This window comes from Acanthisitta chloris, unplaced genomic scaffold, assembly GCF_000695815.1.
Source record: "Acanthisitta chloris isolate BGI_N310 unplaced genomic scaffold, ASM69581v1 scaffold1519, whole genome shotgun sequence".
NCBI lineage: Eukaryota > Metazoa > Chordata > Aves > Passeriformes > Acanthisittidae > Acanthisitta > Acanthisitta chloris.
The window spans coordinates 33,323-53,779 of record NW_008689583.1 but is presented as its reverse complement, the minus strand read 5'-3'; the positions used below and the strand labels follow the sequence as shown (position 1 = coordinate 53,779).

The 20,457-nt window shown below is 39.8% G+C and overlaps 1 protein-coding gene across 1 annotated transcript in view; it reads left to right on the top strand.

Annotated features, from left to right (window-relative positions):
• Positions 1 to 20,457, top strand: part of DGKI (diacylglycerol kinase, iota) — a 110,995-nt gene that overhangs the window by 84,161 nt on the left and 6,377 nt on the right. The window contains exons 26-28 of the mRNA XM_009081457.1: positions 199 to 224; positions 15,668 to 15,705; positions 17,255 to 17,375. Coding sequence (XP_009079705.1) covers positions 199 to 224; positions 15,668 to 15,705; positions 17,255 to 17,375 — 185 coding nt within the window. The remainder of the gene's footprint in view (positions 1 to 198; positions 225 to 15,667; positions 15,706 to 17,254; positions 17,376 to 20,457) is intronic.

The window sequence follows — 20,457 nt, the reverse complement described above, 5'->3', positions numbered from 1 at the left end:
ACCTGCTGCTAGATCAGGTCTCTGGCCTTTTCTACTATTTTTTTCCCCTTTTTGTCAGATGCCTGTAAGTCCTCTCTTCTAAGGAATAAAAAATAAACACTTCAGATTACTCCATATCCCGTTTTCCACACTGACATTAAACTTTATTTGTAGCCTTTTTTTATCAAAGGTTGACTGGATTTTGTTGTTTTATTCCAGGTCACCGGTTTCTTCAGAAGATCAAGGTAAGATCTGCTTTATAGATACTAATAACATATTAAAAATGAGACAAAACACTAGCTAGTAAGCTATGTTTTAACACAGTTGTGGTGGAGAAAGATGACGTTATAAAAAAGAAACTTTGATGTCGCTCAAACTTTGTTCACCCCTAGACATTAAGTGCTTGATCATTTAGTTGATTTAGTTGGGACTGACAGAAGTTAAGCCTCTGAGTTATTTGTAAAATGAATCTTACTTAATCAAATGGAACTGTTGCAAGTGTTTAAAATTTATTCACCCAGCTCTATAGGATTTCACCTGTGGAAAATGATGTGTAGGCTTAAAGGGCAATATACAATTTTTAAAGATGAGCGCATCTTTTATGACTCTCATAGGACAGCATCTTTGTAGCTGAGCAGAGAGTGTATTTTGCTTTAAAGGCTTGAACACACATTATCTTGTGTTAGCAGTAAAGTCAATTTGGTAGGATGGCATAGAATTTAGTGCAGCTAAGAGCTTTTACATGTCAAAATCTCATGGCTTGAAGTGTCAGAGTTGCAGGTTATGGTAATGTGCTTGCTCTGAAGGAGACCAAAGGATCTAATCTTTGCCTACAGACTAAAGAGGGAATTTGCAGTGACTAACTGGTTAATATCTTGAACAACTTAGGTTCTTAGAGCTAGGTGGTATATATATCCCTCTACAGTATATTAAAGTATGGTTGCATTGGTACTGAAATCCAGAGACATACTGCAGGTGAGGTGGTAATTGGACTAGCAGAGTCACATAAGGAATGGGAACAAAAATTTAAAAAAAAAAGAGGGGGGAGAATAACTGAGAAGAGGAAATTCATCATGTAGCTCTAAACTGGGAATACTATTTCAGACCAAAAAAGAAATAAGTATCTATTTTCTTCTGGCATTCAATTTGTAGGCAGTCACACAATCAGCAAATCTTCTGGCCAATACAACAAGTATTATTCAAGACAGGTCCAGATGGGAATAGTAAGAACTGTTGCCAATGGAGGTCTGAGCTTGGAAGTGTGTCACTGAACTATGTTCACTCGGAGTGTGGAGTGACTAGTTAGGTATCAACCTATATAGTCCTGGCTCCAGCCAAGATCTTTTTAGTCCAGTATAGTGGCTGTCAAGCATATTGCCGTTAATAAATTCTCTTCCATTTCCTTGATGCATCCTTTCTTAGTAAATAAAGTTATAAAGAAAGACATAAAAATGGACAAACATGTAAGACCAAAGATGTATCTAGCCCATCTACTCCATCCCTGGTGTGATAGCAGTGGAAAAGAGTATGATAAATAAGAGTATGAGACTGACAGAAGTATACGGTTTAATTTCCCGGTGTACTCCATCAGCTTCCTTTGATTTACAGCTCATGGATTTTGTGAACCAGAGGGAATTTTCCTGTATTATAGCCCATCTGCTTTTTACCATGACCACAACTTCCAGTATGAACTACATGAGACTTGTGAGAAGTTAACAATACGCCACATCTCCAGCCCTCAGAAGAAATTCAAAATCATTATGGTCTAATATACTATTTCGGGACCTGGATTCAAGCTGCATCTCAGTGCATAAGCTAGTTAGTGATAGGCTGTTCTTGCTTTTTCCTTTCCCTTGCATTTATTCTGTTGCTTCATTTTTATCTATAATGGAGCAACAGACGGTGTGTATGTATTTCCTTGTGTATCACTGAAGTTTAGTCATAATGAGTTCCTTCTTTCCAATATTTTTATACTATTCTAGTTTTTCACAAAACCTTCCTGTGTGCTATCTACCATCTGCTGCCAGGGCATGGCTTTTCAGGTTTGATAAACATCTCTGAATAGCCTCTTCCTTCTTCATCTTCCTTTTCTCCCATAAGAAACCTTGTCTAAAATGCAGAGTGAAAGGCCTATGCTCTCTTGACCAATTAGTGATGTGATAGTGCTAGTTATTAGAAGTTTTGTGACTGTGGAGTATCTAACTAGATATGTCTCCATGTAAATATGTAGAAGCTTCTCTCAAAACCAAAAGATTTCCCATGCCCCTGTGACTTTTCAGAAAGAGAGGACCAATGCTTAGATTTCCCCTCTCCCACTATGCCAAATACACATGGTAAAGAAGCACAGTACTAGAAAGAAAATGTGAAAAAAAAAAATGGTGCAGCATAAGCTCTTTAGTACCTTGATGCTTCTCAGTCCACTGAGACTACATGTATGAAAGCATCTCAAATTAGTCTTGTATCTCAAATCTCTTATCTAAATGAAAGAGAAGGTCCACAAGAGAGCTAAAAACTTATCTCTGAATTGCCTGTCTTTTTTAGTGTTTATGTAGATGTTTCCTGGTATATTGTTCTTGGAATACATATCCTGAAATCAGTTTTGAGACTCTTATTTTCATTAATAATCCATACTCAGCTGTGTGCCTATTCAATGTATTAAACACTCATAGGTAGTTTTATAAGGCAATAATTCTTTGGGGTATACAATGGGGCAAGATCCAGCTGTATAATATTGTACTGTCACTGGTATCACTCTACATTCTGCTTTACAGCTGCTCTTCCCTATCATGGGATGCTATTCTAGTGCTGATTTTCTGATGACGTGATGTGTTGATCATTACTGGGAAAAGGCACTTTCTCTGTTGTATTGGATCTTTTGTTTTAACTTCTCATTTGGTTCCTGATCTTTGCTTTATCTGCTCTAATCTTCAGTCCTCATTTTTTCTTCTACTGTTTCTCTGTGAGTTTATTTCTTTCCATCATTCTTGTCTTTCTCTTGTCACTTTCTCACTGACCATGAGGTTGCATTCTACATAGATTCTTGCCTTAAGCTCATCACTTTGGTTTCTGAATGTCCTACTTCTCCTCCAGAGTGGATTGCCTGCTTCAAGCACTAGTTGCAAACAGTATCTGTAGCATCTGTAGTGTACTAAGAGACTTGCTACCAGAATTAGCATCTAATGTGAGTGGCACTTTCATTAATCCCTGACGGGACAATGCATTATGCTGTCTTGAAGAGTGAGTGAGGATAAAATACCATCTGTCTGGGACCAGGCATCTATTGAACAATTGTAACAGCACACAATGCTCCTTGTTGTGGATACGTGTTAAAGGCACCTTTATCAGTTACAAAACAGAGCTGTTTTAATTGGCACAGGAAGGGAAACAGTACTGCTAGAAAATCCCAAACTTCAAAAGAAAAAATACCCAAAACCTCTTAGAGATTTGAAAAGGTTTGTGTCTTTGTTCTTGGTACAGGTAGTTAGGAAATAGATGACTAAAGAGTGAAATCCATTATCTTTCCTTTTCACTTTTCACTTTTTTTAATTAAAAGAAAAATGAACCAAACAAATGAAACACAAAAGAAGAAAAGTCCCTAACCCTCAAATTCCCTAACAGATTGACAAAATGATACAAGCCAAGTAAATCCCAAAGCATAGTAGTTTAGACAGGGGATTAAAGTGATGACGCTGAAGAATGACATGGAAGGGCTACCTGTTCAGTCACATAGGCCCTGCTGCAGTTACATGCCCTGCAGCCTTGGAAGACAATGTTTTTCTTTGGATGTTGGGGTTAGCTGAGACTCAGCAATGGACAAGTGTCAGGGCCACAGAAGATCTGGTGGATGTCATGAGGGAGGGTCTGGCAAGTCTTGTGTTAGTGAATGGTACCACCTGCTGTATTTTAACCAGAGAAAAATCCTGGTCATATGCTCAGGAGGTCTGAAACTGTTGGAAGTTATTGCACCCACTGTTTCTAGAACAGTATGATGCTGTGATGGAATGCAAACTTCTGATGCATTGCCTGGCCAGTACACAGTCATCATCTGATAATCACCTGGTGAGTGGCTGAGGTTTACTAAACTCTTCCTACATGCAGCACATTTCAGTGCTGCATTGTACGTTGTATGTCCACTAAATCACTCCCTGACCACTCTTATTCACAGCTAGCCTGCAGAAATCTGCTTACAAATTTTCCAATGCTAATGCTTTAAATAATATATATTTTACATTAACTTTGGCCCAGCTTCAAATAATAGATATTTTACATTATCTTTGGCCTGGCTTCATCTGGCCAAGGTTGGGTTATCTTTACCATTCTTTGTTAACCCTGTTTGATTGAGTTGGCTCTTATTCATCATCACCTGACCAGCTGAGGGAAATGTTCTTAACCAGAGTACAGCGAGTTCAATTTCAGCATTCTAAAAAAAATACCAGAAAATTCTTGAGGGTTGCTATTAATGGTGTAGGGACATAGCATTTTATTCATCTAATGGCAACTTGGAGCTGGTGCTGCTCAATACTTGTCTAACTTCAAACAGAAGAACCTTGCCTTTGATGGAATTACTCAGTTTTAAGTAGCTATACTAATGCACCTCAAGTACCAGTCAACCAGAGTTTAATCCTTATGCATCTGAGCTGCATTCTGATCTGCAGGTTTCAAATATTTGTGTCACTGCTTTCTTTCTCTATTTGTTTCTACATAAACCCATGAAACTGCCTTTTTTTGTGTGTGCAATAGGTTCAAAATTCATAAGGGAATAGGGGACTAATGAGAAACTAAGTTGAGGTGAATATATTCAATCCATATATTTTGGAGGCAGTTATTATAATATCATAATATTATACAAGAGGTGAAGTTAAGGGATGGGGTTTCCACTTGAGAAGATAAATAGTGACACTCAAAGGTCTTTCAGATTCTGACAGATGGTGGCTTCATGCTGATACTTAAAAATCATCCTGCTTGGATATCCTACCCTTAGGAGGGATTTGTGTAGAGCCAGGAGTGCACTAGAAGTGAAGTGAGTTTAAAATGGTGACCTCCAAATTAGCCTCCATTAGAAAAGAATTTCCACCGGGATTGTCTGGCCCAGGTTCAAACTGGAAGTTGGTATGGAAGGTGTAATTCTGTGTAACTCTGTGTCTCTCTGGGTGGAGAGAGCTGCTATATGAATTATAGGGAAGGGAGTGATCAAGTGTGCATATGGAAGGCAGTGGCAGCTCCATTCCATACAAGAAAATGCTTTGCTATGCAGTATCTGCTCCTGCCTTGGAGGCAGAATGACCTGTGCACTATGGTATATGCTCCAGTGCTGTCTGCTCCACTGAAGAGAGGAAGTCTGAACCCATACAAAGATGAAGATGGAGCTCCAAAAAATAGGACAAGAACAGATAACACTTCCTGGAACCTCCAATGCATTGGATTCCCTGGTGCCCCTGGTGGCCTATGGGAACACAGACCCTACTCTCTCTCAACTTCCTTTCTTCTGTTTGGAGCCACTGTCTGCTATTCTTGCTAGTCATAGTCTGCAAAAGGATGTTCTCAAGAGTTGAAACATCCCATCCTACTGAATAAAAGGATGAGCAAGGTGCTACAGATGAAGCCAAACATCTCAGTGATGGTAGAAAAAATAAAAATACAAAAAATGCAGCCCTGATTTTTACACCAGATGCCTTCTATAAAGAGAGTGATGATTTTGTATGGCTTGAGCTGAGAGGCTGTATTTTTCAGTGTGATGTTGTAGCTGTTTACCTAGCAACAAATTGAGATGTCTTGCAATGCTTTCTCTGAACAAATCCAAGACAGTACAGTGGGGAGGCTCCTGACTGCAGGTATTTGTTTTGATTAATTAGCCACTTTGTGAAGACAACCCTCCTGGATAGTGTTTGGAAAGTATGTGTGTGGCCAGCCGAGCCAATGGTGCCTTGGGGATCTGCTCTAGCTTTGTGTATTTGCTTCTCGGCTCAGTAGACGCTGGTATCAATGCATACCCTTAAAGAGAGAAAGCATTCTGTGAAAGCACATCTCTAGGGCTGAGGGAGGTCCTCTCTGGCCAAAATCTTTAAAAGGTGCCTACACCCCACCTTTCATGATATCCAAACAGGCTGAGGGCAGCTGGAAGGGAGACGTCTGGCAGATGTGGCATCTGAATGAGTAATAGATGAAAACAGAGAAACGCTTCTTTCCAGATGGCCCCTGCCATTATCCCTTTCCCCTCAGGAGGAAGTAGAAGTAAGGAATGTGTTGTCTAAATCAGAGCACCTGTTTTCAAGCAGAACCTCTGGGTAACCTTGCAACCTACTTTGCTCCTGTTTTTTGTTTCTGATGGAGGTTGCTCATGGTCAGATAAGAGTTGCAACTCCTGAAAGTTAAAACAAGAAAATAATTCACTTCACCCATGGAAGAGTCTGGCTAGCAAAAGTATTTTTGAACTGACTTTCAGATGATTTAGTCCTACTTGAGAAACCTTCGCTTGTTGAGGAGGGGATACTTAGATATTTCCTGGCAATGGAACTTCAGCCAGTCTTGCAGTGGCAAAAACCTATAGGGAATGTGCTAGGAGTGCTTGTGATAGTAATGGTTCACCAAGTTAGGGAAGAGAGAGAATCACTGTGGCCCACAATGTTCCTTTTTTTGCTCTCCTTTTTGTTTAAAAATAAACCATTGCCTAATTGTTTTACCTAGAATTCTCTTTCTGCCAAAGTAATGCCACTCTATTGATAAAGTAGCTGCATTAGTCAGCCAAAGTCTTCCCTGCCTTGTGCTCTCACTTGAACAGAGACATGTTCTTCCATCACATCACTCCTGAAAATCACATTAATTATTCTTGGCTTGGTTTAAAAATAAAAATGGTGGAAGGGAAAAGGAAAGAAAAAAGTGATGATATGTGACAGATGGTACTTAGTTTATCTGCAACTGTTCCTTGGAGTTTTGAACCATTTACAAAGGAAATCCTTTTTCTTTATAGTCATCCCTTCCTTTTGTAGGTCTGAGTTAAACAGTCTTGCAGAAAAAGTTCAACATTGGGGTCTGAATACTTCCACTCCTAACTATCAGCTGCACTCTCAGCTCTGCACCAGTGCCACATAAACAATTCAGGTTGGACTCTTAATTGGCACCAAAGTACTTTTAAACTGGTCTGAGTGCAAATGGGGCTTTAAAGGCAGCTTGAGTGTAATTTACATCTGCTTGAAAGCCTCTTTATCCTTCCAGAGTTGTATGAAGGGACTTCTGTGTAAGTGAGAATTTAGCCTTTCTTTCCCTTCAGCAAGCATGTGTGGCTATTTTGCTTTTATTTTTTCTTTTCCCTTCTCTCTCTCTAAACAGTGATTTGGTGCTGTCATTGGAATCTAAAATTCTTAAAAAGTAAAGGTTGCTAATGCATATTTATAGACACCTGAGTAATGGTTGACTTTTTTGCATGCTAAAATACTTTTTTTATTCCTGAGTTAGTCAAGCAAGTGCAGTCAAAACTGTGTCAGTTCTCTCCTTTGAATCTGAGCAAGATGCAGTGCTTTTGTAGCTAGAGGACAATCCACAAATATTTAGAAGGGTTTTTTACCACTTTGTGCAGTTCTGGAAATAGATGTTATTGAGGGATGACTTATTCAGAGGGCCAGCTGACTTCAGAAATGTCTCTCAAACCACAGGAGAATGTGTGTTTATGCACAGGTTTTCCTGTACAGATGAATTAGCTCAAGATAGTGTGTGAAGGCCTTCATAATATTTCTCATGGTGAATAGTCATCAGATGTCTGTGTCTGGCTGCTGTTCAGCTGATGTGCTTTTGAGCTTTTGGTTGCAGCAGATTTCTGCACAGTTGGGTTTTTTTGGTGTCTTGGGAGCATTTTTAGCTCTCAAGCTCTTTATTTGGTTGTCTTTCATAGAAATAGTGCCTCACAGCAGGGCTGTGCTGAGTTACCTAGACTGGTGCCATTGCCCTCAGGGTCCATAAGAAGCCTAAGCGTGTTGTAAATCTGAAAACATATGGGAAATCTTGTTTTCTGCCTGTTCGTTTAGGGCAGTGGCAGCAAACAGACACATTTTGGAACAATCAAAATCAATGGATCTTTGCATTAGTCAGCATAAGAGACACTATGTTGTAGGCAGGAAGCCTCTAAACTGCATGTTTGTTTTGTTGTCATATTTCCATCGTGGTTCTTATGCAGTCTTTGGGCTGAGGTAAAACTCTAGAAAGTCCAGGAACTTTTTCCCATTCCCACAGCAGACAGCTGCTTCAGACATAGACCATAAGATTCTTCTTAACCATGTCTGATGTTAGATTAGAAAGATATATCGCTGACATGTAGGGCTAGAGATCCTAAAATGGCTAGTAAGAGACTTTTTGCTGAAGATGTTTCATTTTGATTGCTCAGCACCAAACTTGAAAAACTGTGAACAAATACTCTTTTGTCAGATCACTCATTAGGCTGTATTTACATGATGTTCTCATGAAAACAGAAGTTTTGTTCAGTCTGAAGAAGAGAGAAAGGTCCAGGAGACCTTATTGCAGTGTTTCAACATTTATAGGAGGCTTATAAAACAGAAGAGTACAGATATTTTAGCAGGACCTGTTGTGATAGGACAAGGTCTTGTGGCTTTAAACTAAAAGAAGGTCAATTTAGATTAAATACAAGGAATAAGTATCTAACAATGGAGGTGGTAAACACAGGCACAGGTTGCCCAGAGAGGTGGCAGAGGTCCCATCCCTGGAAACATTTAAGGCCATGTTGGATGGGGCTCTGAGCATCCTGATCTAGTTGAAGATGTCCCTGCTCACTGCATGGGGTTAGACTAGTTGGCTTTTAAATGTCCCTTCCAACTGAAAAAAAATCTATAATTCTGTGATTACTTTTTTCCTGAGCACAGCTTTTGCTGCGCAAAAATATAAGGAAAATTTCATTCCTGCCAGTTTATGATAGGACCAAAGGTTTGTGTCCTTATCTTGGCATAAAATGTACAGTGTTATAATAATGTGCTCCAAAGGGAGTGAGCATCTCTTAGAGGGGCTTGGTGCAGCTATTTTGGCCCAAGCAGGTAGCTTATATTTAGGGGCCTTTATCTCATTCTATCAGGAGGAAATTTTGCTTTTAAGAGTCAGACAACTGTTTGATGTAAAGTCCTTTTTCAGTGAACACAGAAGGAGTGATTCAACCATTTACTTCAGGGTTGGTTTGGGGTTTTTTTGCCAGTATCTAAGAGACCCCTCAACCTATAAGACTTCTGTTTAATTTTTTTCATGGTCTTCAGTAGTTGCTTCCACTACTAGCAGGTGCATAAAATACATGAAGAAACATTTAATTGCTCCTTTCACTCAGCTTATCTTCAAAGTGAAGTATTTAGGCATCATCAGCTTTGGTGAGACTTGAGATTGTCTGAAGATCAAAGACCTGTGAGTTCACAGTCATTCCAACAAAGCGTTATTAATTTTGTAATTTAATTTCTCAGTTATGTCGACAGCTTGGCATGCGTATTTTCTAGGTGGAGGGGGTTTTGTCTGTAGCTTTAAAAGCAGATTAAATATTGGAAAGAGAGAAAGTGTTTGTAAAAGCTCAGATACAGAGATTTGCAACTTTTCTTCACTGGCTCCCAAAATTGTTCTATGGGACTGGCAGACCCTTGAGAAATATCAAATGAATGTGCTGCTCTGTATCTTAGGTGCCTGTTTCTCAGAAGGGTAATAGTCCACAAACCAATTCCCTGTGGTGTCCCCACCACTTTCACCTGCAGGCCAAGGTTGTAGGATATGGCTAGAGCAGAAAAAGTCAGTTCTGTATGTTCCTGGGTAAGTTATGTTAGTCAGTTTGTCATAAAACTATTCAAGCAAATTGCTGTTTACAGATAAAATAATGTATTTGTGAATGATAATCTATATGGACTCCACTCATTTAAGAGAATAGATTTTTTGAGTGATTGAAATAGAAGTCATTACTGATTTTTGTAAAACTAGTGAGAAATAAAGAACAAGCACTTCTTTTCTTATAATTTCTCTGATGCTGATATTTAACAGCTCAGAAGATTCAAGCTGTGTAAAAGCACTCTTCTAGTCATGGTCAGCTTTTAACTTCCCAATGTACAAAAGTAATTACTTTAAATTTCTGACCCTATGAATTTCACAAGGTCTAAAACAGCAATATAGAATTGGGAATGTTCTGGAAGCTAATGACAGGCCAAGTTAAGTTTATTAACTCTCAAGAGTCACCTTCTCCTACAGTTTCTTCTTCATTATCAGCTTAACAATGTTTGAACCAGGTGCTTTTCATGAGGTATTCTTCAAGAGTTCCCCTGAGCAATCTAGCATGAGATGGTGGGGAACACTGAGACTCAAATTCTGGGAGCCCCACTCCAAAGCTCTTATATTTTTTATTAGGTGCCTCTAACCAGTAAGAAACATCCAGCATGAAAATGCTGATGACATATCAATCCCAAATGCTGAATCAGTGCATTAGCTATGTCTCAGAAAGGGCTGCACAGTTCCAGGCACTGCCTGTTAAATGAGGTTTTTTTAAGATCATCAACTGTCTTACTGTGTCTTTTGAAATAGTTAAAGATTTCATGAGCCCTAATTCTTTTTGAGATCAGAGAGTTGTAAAATGGTTTGAGTTAAAGATCACGCAGTTGCAACTCCCCTGCCATAAACAGATATGCCACTAGGTCAGGTTGCTCAGAGCCCCCTCCAACCAGGTCTTGAATTTTGGTAGTTGAATTCTGCCAGAATTTCCTATGTGCTTAAACATTGTCATATGCTGATTAGATGCATGGTTAGCCTGGTATTTTTTAATAAAAAGTTAATACTTTGCACCTGCACTGCATTTCATCCATAGGTCTCTAATTGGCTGCATTTTAGTTATGGATGTGACAACTCCTTTATGTGGTACTTGATAACATAGCTTTAAATAATTCTGCTCCCTCCAGTCACAATTTTTAGACTTTTACTATAGAATTGCCTGCAAATGTTGAAAGCTTTAAAATAGCCATGCTTTTTTATCAGCACTTCCTGTGGCTCAGTTGGTGCAGCAGTAGTATGTTCAAATATGGCATGGAAAGGGTCAGATCAGGTGTGCAATCTGACTAATAAAATCTGGAATATATTTATGCTTCATGAAAAACTTTTGCTCATGTAAAAAGACACATTAACCCTCTACTGCTGACAGTGCCAGGCTGTAGAACTGTTCTATTCTTTGAGATTCTTTCCAGTGCAGACCAACTCTTCTTACTAAATCACTAATGATTGTTTAACTAAATAAATATCTTCTTTAAACAAAGAACCTTCTGATCCTGAGATGTGACTTACAAGGATTTATAGTAGTTTTTTTCTTCATGTTCTTTCTGAAAGTGTTTTAGCAGCAAATTTCAGGTGTGATAGTAACCTGGTGATGAGTCCTGCTTCTGTCCTTGGTATTAATCTGATCAGCAGCTTTGGAATTAGGAGGGATTTTTTTCTGCAGGGCAGATAGGAAGTGATAGTTGTTGCTTGAGGTGTTCCTTACTTGTGATGCTTCCAAGAATTTTCATGTTTTTTGAAGTGAGTGAGGTGGTGACAATGACTTCTGCCCTCTCCTGTTGTATTCTTTGGATGTGTTGTAGTTGTGGTTCTGTCTTTGTCAGCCCTTACATTTATGAGGCATTCTCATGCTGACACCTGTATGGTGTACAAAGAACTCCCAAAATTTCTGAGCTCATGAGCATTGCCTGGTGCCAGGAGTGTCATACCTTGGAAACCCTTAAGAGGACCTCCTATTTTGCCCTTGTTTGACAATCCTTCCTGAACGTGATCAGACATGCCTTCTGGAGAAGGATCCACTCTCTATCTTAGTGCAGCTCTTAATTTAGGTACTATAAGCTGGAGGTCATTTTCTCTAGAGCTTTTGTAGTCTGTGGAGGGAAATGTGCCACATCAACTATTGCAGGGGACACCAGGTTACTTTCTATGGAGAGTCATTTCCTCTTCTGAGCATCCAAGGAGCCTTGTGAAACCTCCTAGGCATCTTGCAGCCTCTGAAGCTACAGAATACAAGCACTGACTGATTTTGCAGCACTGTTTCAATGATGCTGGCTTCACATGCAGAACCAGGGAGCAATTGTTATTTCATAAGTTAATTTTATGTCTGGGAAACAAAAATGTTTGTGAAATTTTTGTGACTCAGTGCCATTACCATATATTTTTAGAATATGAAATAAAAATAGCAGTTTTCAATGGAAACAGTTGGCACTAACATAGGAATTAGATGGGTGACACATGTCATAGGAAAAGTATTGTTATCAGCATGTGTGAGTGTACTTGTAGTTGTTTATCCTGTGTCTCAAGCTACACTAGCTTGCAGCAATACAAGCATTCAACTAGCAGCCTTTTCACATGGCTTATTGTCTGTTAATGCATCATCCACTTATATCTGTTCAATATTTAATTTATAAATCAACTATGTGTGTGAGGGGATTGTGTTGGTGTCAGTGTTTCTTTAGCGGTTGTGTTGGTTTTCATATTTTTGTGTTTGGTAGGGTTTAGTTTGGGGGCTGGTATTTGTTTGGGTGGGGTTTTGGGGGGGTTTGTGTGTTATTTTGGTTTGGTTTTTTTAATGAGGATTCTTTTGTAAGTTGGTCCATAGGGGTAGTTAGAATCTCATCTCAAAATTCACCCATTGATGAGGTTGCTAGTCCCTAGCAGCTGTTACACAGATCTCCTGCATTTTTGGCTGGCCATATCCTAGCAGGTAATTGTTTCTGTCAAGATCCATCAACCTGGGCAGTGAGTGACATGTTTGCTGGCAGTTTCAGCAGAGAGGTCAGTGAAGGAACAAGGGCTGTCTGCAGGGATGTACCAGTAGAGAGGGTAGAGCTTTGCTGAGAAGGCAGCCTGGAGAGTCTAGCACCACAGCCAACTGAGTGCTCCCTCATTACATGGACACAGCACTTCAGTCTCCAGTTTAGTCAAGCTGTCACCTTTCATCAACAATAAATCTGCTTGATAAATAAACATAAAAGGTAATAAAACATTTTAATTAGTCATGACAAATGCTTGTCTTAGGAGAAGTTGAGAAAGTAACTTGATAAAAATATATATTCAATCAAGTAATTTTTAGCCATCTTTAAGATCTGAAGGTATTTTATGTGATCATACAATGGCATAATTCATTTTATATATTACATCAGTGGTGCAGTGTTGCTTAGAAGAAATAAAACAATTCTCACTTTAATGCTTTTTAATTTAGAGCTAGCCTGGCATTGCATGTTAACAGCATTTTTCTCCAATTTCTCAGTCTGCTCTCTTGTCAATGCCATCTGCTTGCTTGCTTCACCACATCTTTAACAACCAGGTGATTTTTGCTGTCTTCACCCTCCTCCTCAATATGCCCAGCAGTCCCATTTGGGTTTATGGGGTTAGTGTGCTAAGCAATATTCATGTGTTTATATAAACGTGGTCTTTATTCTAAAGAATCTCCATTTAAAGCTCAGTAACTTCCAAGTCTTCCTGCATTCTGGCTTACAGCACTGAATTATTTTACTGTAGTCTAATCTCTTGTTATGCCAGCTGGTTTTGTTGGTCTGTAATGTATTCATTTATGCAATAGGTTCTACTCTAGCAAAGCACTTAATTTTAAAAGTGCAGGTAGACTTAGTGTGAAAAGAATGTAATTAGCTCAAAGCTAAGCATCTGCCTAAATGCTTTGCTGGATTGGAGGCTTAGGAAAAGAGAGGAAAAAGTTTGTCTAATTATGTTGAATTTGTTTTAGAGCTGCTTTATCCTAATAGCCTTATCACCAGACCAAGTTCTGGTTACAGATACTCAACATAGAAGATTTTTCACGGCTTGTCAGGATTTTCTTTTCATAGAATCACAGATCTCTCTCTTGGCTTTCTGAACTGTAATCTTAAGCATGGTTTGCATAAAGAAATGTATCTCTGCCCCTTAGGAAGTGACTTCAAGGAAGCCATGTCTTAAAATATTGAATGTAGAAGGAAATGAAAAACCAGTGTCACCAGTTCATTTGATTTTTGCATGAGTGAGGAAAGCAAAATATTTGTACAAGTCCAGACTGTATTAGCCCACGGAATAAAGGTGCTGGTGAGACCAGATTGATGAAGAAAAAGAGGGGAAAAAAGATAAAACAAATGACACACAGGTTAAATTCTGCTCTGCTATTAAGTTGGGCTGAGCCCGTATTAGAACTGTTGGGGATAAAAAAGAAGGATGTAAACACTGAAAATGAAAACTGAAGAAAAGATGTACATGTATTTTTCTAACTCTGATGTGCTGTTGTTTGCCTTTTTCCATCCCTAAAATCTGTGTCCTTACTTCTGTGGATGAAAGGGGGATTTGCAGGACTTAATTTAACCCATGATCACTGAAAAACTGTCCTAAATCTAATGTTGCAAGAATTGCTGCTACTGCTTTCCCAAATCAGAACTTAGCTGGACTGGGTTTTTGCTTTTCCTGCTACTGTGTGGCCAGGACATGAGGCATTGCTGCGACCCAAAAGCCACATAGCCCCAGATATTTTCAAAGAAAGGGACATTTGTTGAATTGCCTTTGAACATCCTTCCTCTTTTGTAGTGTTTAGCTTGGATGTGTTGCCATTTCTGAAGGCATAACAAGCTCCTCATGGAATTCACACTGTGCAGCTTCCTGTGTGTTATTTTACAGAGTCTAGACTACACTATCTACTACCTTTGCCTCCCTATGTGAACTTTTGGCATCCTTGTCAAGGATGGCACTTGAGCAAATGCTTAATTTGATTGCACTGCCTAGACTCGCAGATAGAAATGGGCTTAGACACACTTGAAGAAGTATGAAGTGAGGCAGATATTTAATGCTTTCTAAGGTGCAAACCACCTATGTGCTTCCTCAGAAAGATTATTCATAATTGGATTTTATTTTTTTTACAACATATATCATGATAGGGGGAAGGAGGAAAAAAGGAGATAGCCACATAGCAGTGGGTTTGTAACAGCTTCTCAGGACCATACAGAATCATAGGCTTTTGCCTTCCTTCTTTTTAACAGACACAGAGCAGACAGTAGTGGGTAGTGAGAAGCTCCTGGCTCTGTGCACATCTTGGTCCTGCCTTGTTGTGAGCCTTTGTTCACTTTGTCTCTTTTTCCTTCTGTGTTTAAAATACAAAGGCTGAAAAAAACGAGGACTGGCTCTTATTCTGTATTTGACCCTGACTGCCAAACCTGGGGGGACTTGCTCCCCGCTGACATCTCAAAATGTTTTTGTAATACAAGGAATGATTAAGAAATTACTCTCTTGCTACCTAATCAGCTTGGGACTCTCAGTGTATCAGAAGCTGACTGACCCCTCCACCATCAGTATGACAAAGTCTTAGAGGTCTGAAGACACTTTCCGGTTCTCTGTGTGGGTGGATATCTTCAGTGATAGCTCAGGTTCTGGAGATTTGACCCACCTTGTGGACACTGTTGAAAGGTCTCAGAAGTATCCCAAGGGAAAAATTCAGATAGAAGCATTGAAAATGCTGGCTTTATGTCCATACAGCTTTCATGCAACATGGTCAGTCTGCTTTCCAAGATGTGTCACTGCAGGGTTTGTATCTGTTTTGGTAGTACATGAAAATTCAAGTGGACTGAGGCATCAGTCTTAACTTGTATATGCTATGAGCTATGTTCTCAGTTGTGAGGCTATATGCATAATGCTTTCTGCATGACATTAGTTTTCTGTTTGTCTTTTGCAGCACTTTTGCAGGCAGTCCTGTCTGGTGATCTGCTGAAGGTAAGTACAGAGCACTGAGTGTCCACTTATTCACAGTTTTTTGCTGGTCTGATATACTGTAAATTTTATCACACCTCTGCTCAAAACATAAACAGACTGCTGTAGGGACTGCTGGCAAGTGCCATTTTACAGCTTTTCCAGGAAACCCTGAATACTAGGGGAACACATCAGTCAGGTGAGGTGTGAAATTCAAGTGAATAGGATCTGGTGTTAGACAGCACCTTTCAGACCAGGATTCATAACCCACTGCATGGAGCAATGTGCCAGTTGCTTACAGGGAAATTCCTATACTGGTGAATGCAACGCTGAACAGCAGGGTAGTTCTGACACAGCCTTATACAGTAAAGGATATTTTATGCCACTGAGGTTGGTGGTCAAGCCCTCCAAGTTGCTAGATTTCTTAACATCTATCTAGGTAACCACTGGATCAGGCAGAACAAGCTCAGCTGGTTGTTTCATCACCTGGTGAATGTCTCAAAACATGTTAAGTCCTGGTATAGTTAGCTGTTGGGAGGAAAAAGTACTCATGCAAAAATGTTTTGTGCCCAAAGACTGAAGTCCCATGTCTATTTAGGCTATGTTTTTCAGTAGCCAAGTCAGGATTTGAAAACATACACTCCAATTTGGATGAGGATTGTGATTAATGATTGTAATTTTATCTGTGAGAAGCCAGCTTGGAGCCATTTGTAAAAATGACAGTGCTGTTAGGCCAACTCTTTGCTTGCAGATGTCCCTTCTATACCACTGTCCCAGCACTTGTGGCTGCAGCATCTAGGGAGCAGTCCTTCAACCAGCAGTCATAAATATATTGTCCCCTTTCCACTTGAAAATTTCTTGCCTGAGTTGGCTTTGACATGGATACTTCTTGCCCTTCTTCAGATGTACTGCATCATGAATGATGCCTCACTGTTGCTATTCTCTGCTTTTTCTGCAGTGATCTGCACTGCAAATCCCTTCCCTGCCCAAAGTTTGCAGCATTTCTGAGAGCTGGCTAGTTACTCTTTCCTGCCCATTCTTATCCAACACAGTGCTTCCTTCCCCTCCACCAGCCCTGGTCAGAGGGCAGAGAGTGAGAAGGGAGATCTGGAATGTTCACCTCACCTCTCTGTGGGGTTTTCAGTTGGAGTTCTCTGATTTAGTCAGAAAATGTTTGGTTCCTCTGCTGAGTAAAAATTGGAACTTTCAGCAGAGAAGCCAGAATTTTCTGTTGAGTACATATACTTTAAAATATCCCAACAGTTTCACCAGATGTGGTTTGCAAGCACGGCTGGCAAGCAATAATTCATTGTCAGTAGAGTAGCAATGTCTCATTGTTTAGGAAATACAAACTGTTCTTAACCCATATATTTGTCAATATTTCTAGTTTCAGATGTTTTTTCTCTTGGGTGTAAAAGTTGGCTTTAAATTAATATTTTATGTCATTTTATTCCATTTCTGTACTGAAGAAAACCAGTAAATAATTTACCTGCATATTTTTTTTTCTGCTCCTCCCATCTTATCCCTCTATGTGTTTTTTTTCTCTCTCTCTTTTTATTTTTTTCCTTCCCAGTTCATAGAATGCTGTAAGAAAGGAGCCAATTTGTTAATCCAAGGGCCTGATCACTGCTCCTTGTTGCACCATGCTGCCAAGACTGGGAATGGAGAGATTGTGAAATACATCCTGGAGCACGGTGAGTCACAGTGGGCAAATCCACAGGGAGCTGTACATCAGCCAAGTGGTAGCCAGGCAAAACCACACCATGCAGCTGGAAGTGCCCTCACTCATCTGTGGTCTCAGCAAAATGTCCTCCTGCAGCATGTGTGTACATGTGCCAATTCACCATCACAGATGCCTCTCCAGGATTTTTCTTAGAAACGTATACCTTAACTTAGTCACAGTTTGACTCAGTTACTGTTCATTTGGTGGAGGTTTAAAATGAGATCATTTAAGCTGGTCAGGATGTAAGCAGCGAATCCATGGGAATTTTTGAAGTAAATAGAGAAATGTGAGGGATTACAGGCTGTTAGACAAAGACAAATCAGAAGGTTGAGCAAATGTCAGCTCAGTTCCTCTCTCCCCCCTTTATCCCCAAGGATGGCAGGAAGCTTTTGCGGCTTTCCAGACTTATGTCCTCTGGGCTTCTCCAAATGTATTGTTTGTCTAACATTCTCTGGGGATCAGAGGGTGCATGGGACAATGCTCTAATAGAGGCCTCCTGTCTTCTCCCACCAAGCAATTAATGAAACTCATTTCTACCCTGGGCACTTCTCAGTCACAAATGAGCTCTCTTGCTGAATCATCATCATCATAATGTCCTTGTTTTTCTTTGCATTCTCTGGCATCTGGCATCTTCTCAACATTAATTACTGTATATGTCCTGATCCAATGCTACTAATATCTGAGGCTTTCCCTTTATCTGGCTTCCCATTTCTGCTGATATCTACCCTTCATAAAAATGAGTTCTTGCAATTACCTCTGCCCAGCCACACTTCCACTGTAGTTTGTATGCTTCCCATACACAGCTGGAGATAGTTAATGTTAATAGGAGTTCCACTGTAAAATACACTCAAGCACACAGCTCAGAAAACTTGTTAGCTATACAGGGAAAAATCTTCTGAATATTTATAAAAAACAACATCAACAAAACAAGACAAACCCCACTGCACCAGGAATTTTAACTGCCTAGTTTGAAAGTAGTGGTGTGAATCAAATGTAGTACAGGAGTGGGACCCATAGAATTGGGATTATGAAGGAGAGAAACCGGTGTAGTGATGCCAAGGACAGCCTTTGTGGAGATGGCTTTATACAAAAGCCATAAAGGTCATGGAGATTTTGCTTTCTGCTAACATACAGGATACGTTATTATGAAAGGTTGTTCTGTGATCATGATCAGAATGATTTCAGATGTTAAGGGGAGGAAAATAACCTGTCTTAAATTAGAAATAGCAGAGATGAGTCACACACGGAGACTGCTGTGCTGTATCGCCAGATACTTAGCAGTGGACCAAGCCTGGAATAGCAGCTGAAGCACCAATGTAGTAGGTGTCAGGATGACAGCTGCTTACTGCTGTAGGAAGAGTTGTGTTGGCTTGCTGCTCCAGCAAAACATTTTCTCTCTATCCCCTGTGCAGGAAGGGCAGATACACAGACCTATCAGTGGTTCAAGATTGCCTTCCTAAATCTGGGTCTTTTGCTTTTGGTAGTAGGGTCACCTTTAAAGAGCCATCTGTAGCTGAGCTAAGAAATGCTTAGCTAGAAACTGAGGGCCAAACTCAGGAGGTATCAGACCCACAGCTGTTTACTGCTGCAGTCAGCTACTGCCTCACATCCTAATGCATACATATTAGAGAAGAATTAACTGTTTACTTACTTAAGACAAACAGCATTAAGGAAGACTTAAAGAAGTTCTGTTATTAAAAGGGCCTCCTAAATCATCATCTGTATTTGGTATCAAACTTAGCTGGCAGTTGTGAAAAATTTATAATTTACAAGCATTACACAAGTAATTCCATTTGTCTTGTCCTTGTCTTCTCTTCTCTAGACACTTAAAAGGCAAGCAAAAATTTTATAATTCCTCTAGGGTATTTTAATTTTAATCAGAAGAGTGGAAAGGTTTTTACAGTTGCCTTAGGAGTTTTTGGTGGGAACCTGTGATGCAACAGTCAGTGTACAGAGCATCCCATCCTAAACATTTCTATGTCCTCAAACCTTCATGTCCTTACTTCATTACAAAGCATCCTCTGGTAAGAAAGATGATGCTTTCATTAATCTTAGCACTGCAAAGACAAGAATGAAGAGTCATCAGTGAATTTGGATTTGCATCCTGACCAGGTTCAGGAGTTCCTAAGAAGGCTTTTGGAAAGCAAATTTTGCCATTACAGATGTGTATGTAAGGGACAAAGTTTGAATAGTCATCAGAAAGCAACAGTGAAGGAGGGTGAGTTTATTTGTCATACATTTGTTAGTATGTCTAGCTTGGCAGAATGTTTAGAGGAGTGATCGTTTGTGAGGAGCCTAAGCAGAAAACAGCTGAGGTTTTTTCGAAGGCACAAGGTATAAAATGGTCTATTTTAATTTGCAAGTTTACCAAATTTTAGGTCAACATGGCTGAGAGACAGAACGGAAAGAATGCTCCCATAACCTGACTAGCCTCTATGTTACAGTGGAAATTCTGAGCTAAAAGACACTAGTAGGAAAAACCAGACTCTGTTAATTTTCACATCAGGTAAAAATGAAGAGTGTGAAATTGGGAAAGGCTTGAAATAGTTCTGACATTGCAGATTACTGTTATTTTAAAAATGCTTCCACTTTGAATGTAAGGAACCAAATCCAGTTTTGTCCCCAGATAGCAATCTCAATCAGGTTATTAAACAAAGAAGATTTTGACAGATAAACACCCAGAAATGCTGATAATATCCAACATAAATACCCTTCTCCAGTTCTAGAAAGGACTGACAGGACAAGGGACTGGTAGGGGCTAATAGCTGTGGATCTCCTGTAGGTAGCTGTGACCACATCCATTGGAGAGGGGTGTGCTGTCGTCCCAGAGGCCTTACAGAATGTATGGTGCTGTATATTTTGGAAATGCCTCTGATACGTGGTCATTTAGAGTCTACTTTTTTTTTTTACTGCTCTAGTGATCTCAGCAAAGGGCAGCTGCTTTTGAGAGTCTCCTTCCTTTCCCTCCTCCCATCCCCAGCTCAGGACGCTTTGCCTTCTGAGAAACTGGAGAAGGGCTTTGGTGGAAAGAAAGAGAGAAGGAAAGAAGTTAA